The 10,157-nt window shown below is 40.9% G+C and overlaps 1 protein-coding gene across 1 annotated transcript; it reads left to right on the plus strand.

The window, feature by feature from the left end:
• The first annotated feature begins 8,234 nt into the window (after positions 1-8,234).
• Positions 8,235-10,029, plus strand: LOC136276796 (sporulation protein cse15-like). Its single transcript, XM_066163450.1, has 3 exons — positions 8,235-8,351; positions 8,813-8,860; positions 9,763-10,029. The coding sequence occupies exons 1-3, from the start codon at positions 8,235-8,237 to the stop codon at positions 10,027-10,029; spliced, it is 432 nt and encodes a 143-aa protein (XP_066019547.1).
• Positions 10,030-10,157: the final 128 nt, after the last annotated feature.

Below are 10,157 nucleotides of genomic sequence, written 5' to 3' on the forward strand. Positions count from 1 at the left end.
ACAACATATGGAAACCTTAAAATGTCCCTTGCAGCCAAGCAACTTCTCCCTAGGAGCCATCTATGTTACAGAATTTTCATCCAAAAAGGACAAGTTTTGCATTGATTTTATTGGTAAATCATTAGCTTATTTGTTAATTATAACCTTCCTTTGGGTCTTAAGCACTTTCTTTGCGACAGAACGAGATTGAAGAAATAAATGTACTTTGGTCAGTCATACCGATTTCACTCGTTCTTTCATTTGACTACGGATCACAAAATTAGATAGAGGACTATAATCGTAACTCCACCTAGAAAGAAGGATGTTGTCTTAAATTTAAATCAAAGCTGGCCGATAAACGATAAAAATTCTTATTCAAAAAGATTTCAACACTTAGTCTGTGGAGCCGACAAAAAATACCTGGATCTCGCTATTATTTTGTCAAGTCTATTTATAGACTACTATGTAAGTGGCTGACTCTTCTTATTACCGATTGCTATTTCAACTTACCCTTTACTCGAAGTTATGGAGCAACTTATCTCATCCAACATGTATAAAAGATGGCTGCGCAAATCAAAGTTCCTTTGAGAAATAAAGTCATAGTCCAAGTAATGAAAAGATTAGTTTCTACAGAATAAATGGGCGGAAATCGGTGGCCTTTCTTGTATCGTACCGGATTGAATCCAAGGAGCAAATGGACAGTAAAACTCATACATATGCTCACACAAATTTGAGAGGAAGAGTTACGTTTTTCTGCTCCCTTTTTTCGTCTCACGTTTATAATCACTGACTCTTCAAGATATGAGAAATTAATTAAAGTACTTGCAACTTGGTATAAAACGCCAACTTAAGGAGCAGATCCGGCACACTGCAATAATAAAGGAAGCGCAACCCAACAAAATTTACACTGAACAGTTTCTCTATTTAAATATTGATGTACATATTTTCGTTACTTGTCACGCATTATTTCCCGAGGAAGTTGATAGAAGTCTCTGTATTTCACCAATAAATTTACCATTGTTTCACGAAATTTGCAAAAACAGCTGAAAAAGATTGGTGTGAACTTAAGCATTAAGCGAATTACGCATCATGTTTGAAATACTGACGACGTAAACCACTGTCTTTTGACATTCAATGGTTTTGGGCAAACCATGAAAATGTGATGTAACTTGAGAATACTGAAACGCTAGAAAAAGCATGTACACTCACTAACGCTTCCAAAGTGAAAATTTACAAGAAGGATTCCTTCAACAAGTATGTAAGGAAGGACAAACGAATCACGTGACACCTCCAATGAGGACATCATCAAACTGCCTGCTCAGTATGCGTGTGCTTATCCTCAACTGGGGGGACCTTGATGACAATGAGGTGGGGGGAGGGGGACTAGTGGTAAGATTTTTGAACAAGCCTTTACATTAATAATACAGTGGACGAGTTCATTCATTGTCTCGTGTTTTGAAAATGTTACTACTCTGTTTCTGAATTTGTTGCGATCTCTCTTGATTATTCAACAAAAAAGAAAACCATATCTTCAAAAAACGTACCCCTCTTCCACACTGTTTTTATTTGCAAAATGCACTGAGCTACACAATGATTCCTGCAGAGGACATCATGGACTTACTAAAGCTTTGCCTGGCGTCAACTTACTTTCATTACAACGATAATCACTACAAACAGCTACACGGTACAGCTATGGAGTCTCCAGTTTCCGTTGTGGTAGCAGAAACTGTGATGCAAAACATCGAGAAACGCGGCCTTTACACTTGCCGACAAACGATACCGCTTTGGTTATGCTACGCTGACGAGAAATTTACCGACAATGAATCCATAATGAGTGGGCACGCCAAAACAAGTTACGTAATGTGGGTCCTTTATATGGTCCTCACCGACTCGTACTATCGATTATCCTGGCCCGTGTCTAAATCCCTGGAGCACGACTACGTCTGGTCTGGAGTCTCACAACCTGAAATTGAAGGAGATATCAGGAATTCTGTATCTCTACTCTCTCCTTTCGATTTTTTCCGCAGACTATCTTGATTTGCATCGAGAATAATAACGCTACATTAACAAGGAACTATCCATTGTCTCGTTTGTCGCGGATTACTGCATCGCATTTGGACACTTTGTGTATTGTGAAATACCAGCATGCCTCACGCTAAGATGTATTGGAAGTCAAGCAAGATACCTCAGAGGGCAGTTGTCATCCTTGTTATGGATGATAGATTGTCCTCATAAGTCGGTGCGCTACACTAAGAACACAAAGACTAAACGCAGAAAGGCCAGGATCGCGTATTATTCCAAAAGTATTGCGACTTATCAGTTGTTAATGGCCTGTGGCGATGTCCATCCACAACCGGGACCAGCACTAACAAAAGCATTTGACGCTGTTTGCTTCAACACGGTGATAACCAGGCTGTACCACCTCTATTTTTAAAGAGTGTTCTTGAATGGTTAGCTAATTACCTATCCGGCAGGAGACACTATGTTCAGATCGATGACCGCAAGTCGTCGCCTACGCTATCCGAGTTTGGAATCCCTCAGGGCTCAATCCTCGGACCGATGTTGTTCAATCCCTACGTCGCGTTTCTTCAAGGCATCCTTCCACCAGCAGTTAGAAGCTCCCAGTATGCCAACGACACAACAACATACGCCAGCTGTATTGCGTCGCAGATTTCATATCAGGTAGGAAGCATGAATACAAGCCTAGTAAGCCTTGGCGACTGGTCGAATGACTCGAACCTGGCCCTCAATTCTAAAAGACCAAGGCGAAGCTAATCTCCTCCTAACAGGCAGCATGTGTGTATTCCATTGGGAATTTGGAGCTCGTACTTAAGATCTCCGGTACTCCACTTGAACGTTTGGATGTAGCAAAACTCTTAGGAGTACACATCGACTCAAATCTTAAATGGGAATTTCATATAAATTCAATTTTTAAATCCTGCTAGGCGACTCTGGGGATTTTAAGGAAAATAAGGAACTTTAGTGACTTCAAATTACGTAAACATTTGGGAGAAACACTAATTTTATCTAAGATAAGTTACTGTGATATTGCTTTGATCCTCTACCGAATTTTCTCACAGCCAGACTACAAAGGCTCTAGTTCGCTATCGCTAGTTTTTTTAAACTACGTACGTAAACAGTATTATCCACTATTTTAAATCTTGGTTGGCTACCTACTCTGGAGCTTAGGGACTTTTCACTTTTAAAGACTGTCTTCAAAGCACTCTATATTTATAACTGTCCTTCCCACTAAAATCTTCGAGTCGTAAAGCCTTTAAGACATCTTCATTCTGATGTAGCGCCAAGGTTACTTGTTCCACCAGTTCAAGGCACTTTTCAGCCATGGTCTTTAATGATTTGCTAATCAAAATAAAAAACTACTCGATCTTCAGGGAAGACTGTAGGCTCTGCAAAACATTTTTGAAAGCGCGTGCTTTGTCTTCCTTGTAAGACCTTTCCTTCTTCAAGCCCGCTTTTGCATTCATTTATTAAATATCCGCAAAAGCGTATAGATCATACAGTAACTTTGTAGTTTTGTAATAAAATTTTCTTGATTATTGTCTAATACATCTAAATTTTTATAGATAGCACTTTTGTAGGACCTTCACAGATGAAGAGCCCCATCTTTTGTTGTGGATATCCTGTGAATAAATCATTATTATTACGAAACACTCACCGACTTACTACCACTACCGAAGCTAACAACAACGCAATCCTCCTACTACACCGTACATAAATGGCATATTTGAAATCATCTCGCGCATCCACGTCGCTTGCAAACCCATTACTACACTACGTCAGTTACTAACTAACGCCACAGACAAAGACGAATTGAGGAACAGACAGGGAGCCGTTCATAAGATCAGTCGCTCCGACTGCCACGCCTTCTACATCGGTGAGATTGGCAGAAACCTCACAACTGACTGAACACAAGCGAGCGACGAGGAAAGGCGATGTCAACAGTCACATTTCGTAAAAATTTTGCCTCCACTACACAACCGAACACACAAGACAACACTTGGAGGCATGGACGCGTCGGTCAGCCAGGCCCATGATACATTTATTAACTCACGTGATAAAAATCCACTGTTACAGTAATTCTAAGAACACGCCACGGCCGGACACGTAAACCCGAAAAAAACAACTATTGGAAAAATAGGGATCATGTGCAACCCCAACCTATGCCATGGCGTAGCCTTTGGGGTTATAACGCAAACTAATAAAATAAAGCCTAAAAACATGAATATGAGCAGAAAACGAGATGCTATATAAAAAAAGCTAAGAAAGAAAGGGACCACCACGGATGGTAACGAGATTATGGCTAACAGAATAAGTGAAAACTTAACTAAACAAAGCAAGATGACGCGGCGGGGCCGAATGTAGAATGACACGCATAACTAACCGGTCACTCTTTCGAACCCCCTAATCGCCGTCCCACGCCCGCTACACTAGAACCCAGTTCACCGTTCCGTGCCGGCAAAATAATAATTTATGTCAATTCTAATTTACAAAAATTACATATTTTGCCTGCATTACACAACCGAACACACAAAACAATGCTTGGAGGCATGGGCGCGTCGGTCGGCTGGGCCCATGCTAGATAGTAAAAGAAAGGGCTTGAGCTCAGAGGGAAAGAGATTTAGAGACTTCAAGCCTGCTAGATAGCGAGTCTTTAACATATATAAATGTTTTTAGCTTCTGCGGAAGCTCAGCGACCGTGACGCTGAATGTTTCTCTCCGAGACGCCTGAATTGGCTGCCAAAGTAGCTCCTCCTGATCTCGTGGAATGAGTACTAAACCTTGATATGTCAGGTACAATATCCGAAAAAGACTTCTTAAAGGAATCCTTGTACGCAGAGTAACTGATAGGCTTGTTAACCGAAACTAAACGCTTACGATTTTCTGAAGACGAAATAGGACGAAAAAGATAGTCGTCAGAATTCCCAGCTCTATGGGCTTTGCTCATGTACGCCGTGAGAAGATAGCAAGGACAAGTAGACGAACGGGTTTCAGCGATGACGACAGCACGATTTTCTCTTAATTGATCTGTTTTGCTTTTCTCAATAAAAATAGTAACGTAACTAGAAAAGAATTGAACATGCTTAATACAAATGAGACATAATTCTGAACTTCTGAAAACGCCGTAAAAGGCGAGGACGAACATAACTAAGCTTCTTAAATGCAAAATATTGCCAAAGTCAGTCCTTTCAGCAAGTTGCTTGAGATGGGTCACCTCGAGGGGTTCTTTCCTATGAGAGGCTAGTTGGCAAACAGGACGAAGAGCTCCCTTCTTCGCGGAGATAACGGTGGGGTGTAGGGTAGGAGAATCCACTCCTGCAACCTGATGCGGCTACTTGAAAGCGTAAAAAGCGCTGGCAGACGCCGACTTATTCCGATTACTGTAGAAGAAACTGCAGTTAGAGAGCACAATCCATGGGACCGACAGGAGAAGTGGGAACGCCCAACACGCCCTTAGCGAACTCTGCCCATATGCTGAAGGCCCTCAAATAGTTTTCCAATGACCCGGACGCCCTCGAAGCAAGCACCGTAAGCTTGAGCTTTCGCCTCGGCTGGTTGACCTGACAGTCGTCGGAGCTTTCAGAAGACTAAAACCCAGAGGAGAAGATATCTTAAACAATAAAGTAAGAACACTGGTGAGCTAACCCATACACAGGGCCCCCAGGGGATAAAATAAGAGGTCAATACCCGTCCAGGGTATGACGCAGAAAAAAACCAAACTGCAAGGGAAACGTTGAGCCCATCAGGGGTATAAAACTAGGGTAATAGAGTCCATCCGGGGCACGTCAATGACAGCGTCCACGGCATAGACATGTGGAACCCATCCAAGGTCAATAATCAGCCAGAACATTTAAATAATCTAAAGACAGCTTCGTAATACTATCAACCTGAAATACAAATCTTTATTCTGCCCATCAGGGGCACAAGAATGAACCCACCAAGGGTATAAACATTGAACCCATCTAGGGCGCCATAAAGACGGTAAGGAACAAACAAACCCGTAAACCAAAAAAAATAATTGATGGAGGAGCTCTTTGTTGCTGTTCGTAATCACGCTGGAAACTTTAGCTTCATCCACAGCCACGGCGAAGGAAAAACCAGAGAGAACTAAACCAAGCAAGATGACGCGGCGAGGCTGACCGTAGAATGACACGCATAACTAACCGGTCACTATTTCAAGTCCCCTAGCCGCGGTCCCACGCGCGCTACACTAGAACCCAGTTCACTGTTGCGTGCCGGCAAAATAATAATTTAGGTCAATTCTAAATTACACAAATGATGTAAAGGTTGTGCTTGTTCATCGTGGTAAAGTACAATAATATTAATGTATTATCGTTTGTCCCACGATGTGGTCCCTTATAATGTGAATCGCGAATGCATACTGCTAGTCTTCATCAGGCCATAAGGTCGACTGATTTCGGGTCTTCTTAATAAGCAGAATGCTCCGCTGCGATTGGTTAATTTTTTTTCACAGCTATGATTAGCGCGTTTCGATCCTCGATGTTCGTGCATTGTTCCCACGGCGGTCCACTTTCTTACGGCTCTCCGGTTGTTGTGTTTTTTTATCGTGGGCATCCACGCTTCAGGAATTTCTATTCCATTGTCCCTGTTGATGTTGTTAGGGTAAACATTAACAGTCACACGTAGACAATCACATTGCTGAACAATACCGACTTACGAACCACACTTCTGACTGGGACGCTGCGCAATGTGTGTGCCAAACCTACAGCACCAACTACTTCAACGACTTACTCTGAAAAGCTGGCTTACTAACTAAGAACAGACTCCCTTCAACAGGTGTCAACCACTACCGGCACCATACAAACGACTCATTCACGACATTAACATTAGAAACGAACCGAATAGAACGACCTAACTTTACTGACTGATCAAGAAGGACCATCACGACCGTCCTGCGCCACTTGAGTCTCACAGCCAATAACATCACGGCAAAACTGACCAATCAGTTTATACAAACCGGACTTAGAACATTCGACTGGCAACAACTATTCACTTGACTCTGATGATGACTTCCGCCCAAGCAGTCGAGTGGTTCCTAAGGTCCAGTCAGCTTGGGACACATTTGTAGCAGATTAATGTTCTGAAGCAACGCACGAAGCCATGAATGTCTACAGCGCCCTCGTGCATTCAAAACAGTCCAATCAGCTACCTTGTGACTTCAAAGACATTCGTAAATGTCATGAAACTGCACTTGACCAAGCAATTGGTCAGTTCCAAGCTGGAACTATCGGAATATCCCCTATTACAACTAAGAGGTACCTGAACGAACTGGCGGTAAGGAGTTTTTACACATTGTTTAGACATTCCTCATTCAGTACTTTGGAAAAAAAAATGATTCCGAAGAACTTTTGCAAACTTTGTCCATTGTTTTCCCTGCGTTTTTGTGGGGATTAATGAAATTTTCGATACGTGGTAGAATTCTAAAAGGACAAACTCTTTATGATTTCGCCTAATAAGGCTAAATGTTTCGGATCTTGGTAAAATATCGAAGAGCAGCAGAGTACCTGGACCGAAATCGAGTGCGGTGAAAAGAATAGGTTGTGCAGAAGCATTTCCAAGGCAATGAAATATCCTTGGTTCTTTTTCCACGACACTCAAAACTTTCCTCAAGCTTTGCCAACACTTGTTGTTACACATTTTCTGATGACCACTTTTTCTGGCTTATTTTCGCGCCAGATGGAGGCTACTGGTTGTGTATCTCATGGCAGCATCAAATGGACCTAACTCGAATTAACAAGCGATAAATACTAAGTAGCTGTCTGGATATAGAACTTTGAATGCCAAAAAAAAATAGTTACAGTGCTTCCCAGCATTCTTCGTAGGACTTAATGGAGAGGAGTGTTCTTTATTTCAATTTTTTTTTAAACACGTTAATAATAGAAACAACCAATAAATGTTTAATTACAATTTGCGAACACGCAAAACCAAAATAATAATAGCATGGAAGGGTAAACACTGGTATTCGCAGTGAATGTGAAAGGTCTATTTCTTTTTTTTTTATTTCTCAGTCGTTTGCTGACCGAGAATATGTCACGTGGCAGACTGAGAATGATCAGAAAGAGGCGCAATGCAAGTACATTGCGATTCTTGGTCTTAGTAACTATTGTGTAGTTACAAGAGAATATAACTTTATAATCTCTTGGTAGTTACCACAAAAAAAACCAACAGACAAAGCAACGATGTAAGCGAAAGTTCTACTTTTATCACAGGAACTTATGACAGAAATGCAACAATACTTGGGCGTGCTGAAACAATTAAAGGACTTTGGCGAGAACTTGAATCGAGAAATTGCCGCCAAAGCCTATCAAGAGCAAGAGAAGATAAAACTTGAGGTACTGATGATGCAATTTTAATCGACTTATCAATCATGTTTCTTTTTAACGGAAAAAAATTGCGAATGATGAATGGGGAACGGAGAATAGGGAATGAAGAATGGAGAAAGGGGAATTGGGAATAGGGAAGGAGAATGAAAAATAAGGAATGGGAAATGAAATGGAAATTTATTTGTTGACGTTCTGCTCCGTTCCTCGAAGGAACGGAAAAAAATCTATGGAATAATTACATCTTTTTTTCAACAAACTCAATCAACTTCATATTAAGAGAACAAAAGCTGATTGAAGTTCATGCTTTCTTTTTCTTTTCTTTGTCAAAAACATTGCTGGATTAACTCAGATGTAATGGCGAGGATATGATTCATTCTTGGTGAGAGGGAAAATTTTTTTTACACGCAATAGAATTTCATCATCTTGCTAGACAAAGGTTAGACTGACGTTAAATTTCATTCTTTCTTAAGGAGGAATACGAACGTTTACAACAAGAAAATCGTCAGCGCCATAAGGAAGTAAGACATTGCGAGTCAATATCAGTATCTGAGAAACTGCTCACCTACCCCTCCCCTAACTCAACAACAATAAAAAAAATAACAAGTTAGGGTTAATGTTGGGTCAGGGGAGGGGTAGGTGTGGAGTTGATCAGATTCTGACATTGATCTGACATTTTCACAATCACTTAAGAAATCATTCCACGCTTCAAAAATAATCTACCATCGTCAAATCTATCATTTGACGATTTCCATTTGTGCAGATCACAAAAAGAGAATAAAGGAACAAAGAGGACCATTGACTGCTTTTTGTGAGTTTTGCCTTCTCGGACGGAAGCGCTAAACATGCACATCTTTTATTCCAGAAAGCACAGACACACAAATTTTATGGCGATCAAATATAGTGAAATCCAATTAAAGACGTAGAAAAGTAAGCCTTTTAATCAAGCGTGAGCACACTCATTCCTGGGAACTAGGCTTTTTGAGTAACATCCGATTTGGTACCAGGGCAGGTGAAATAAAAACAAAAAAAAGGCTGACATCTTGTCTGAACGAGTCCTGGTGCAGGGGCCGCCCTCTCTGCCTGCTTATTTTCTCTTGGTTCCATTCCAATGTAATTTTGTGATGTGTCAAATTAGATTCATTATTCCTTAATTTCTTTGTTATAGGAATATTGCCTCATGATAACTTTCACCTTCAAATGCCTTAAAATATATCTTTAGTTTAAATCACGCTAGCAAGAATATATCCTATTGGGTGTTTTTTGTGAAAGATTGTACAGTATTTTTATCAGAAATTCATACTGAGTAACTGAGAAATTTGATGATTTTAGCACAGAGGTGAAAAGAGTAGATGCCATATTATTTTTCATCATGACTCTCCTAAAGCTGTCTGACCTGAACTTTTTCCTGTCTGGTAATTAGATGGAAATGCTGCAGGCAAAACAGGAGCAAGAAAAAAAGAGACTTCGTGAACTGATGGAAGCTAAAGCAGCGGTCCAACGGCAACAAATGGAGAACATGGTAAAGGCGAGAATGATGGAGGTTGAAAAACACAGACGAAATTTCATGCAAGAAAGCCAGATACTCAGTCAACGACTTGCACAAATGCAAAAATCAAATGAAGGCATGGAGACGACAGTGGAGAGCTTGAGACAACAGCTGCTACTCAATCAGAGCCGACAACAGTAAGTTCAAAAGTTGGGATTCTTTGATAGAGCGCTGCAAATGATACCAGTCTTGGGCGGGGTCGCTAGCACCTTATCAAAGTGTAGCGTTATGTAAAGCCTCTAAAGTTATCCCTTATCATGAACACTGGT

The sequence above is a fragment of the Pocillopora verrucosa genome, chromosome 3, assembly GCF_036669915.1.
Source record: "Pocillopora verrucosa isolate sample1 chromosome 3, ASM3666991v2, whole genome shotgun sequence".
NCBI classification, from domain to species: Eukaryota; Metazoa; Cnidaria; class Anthozoa; order Scleractinia; family Pocilloporidae; genus Pocillopora; species Pocillopora verrucosa.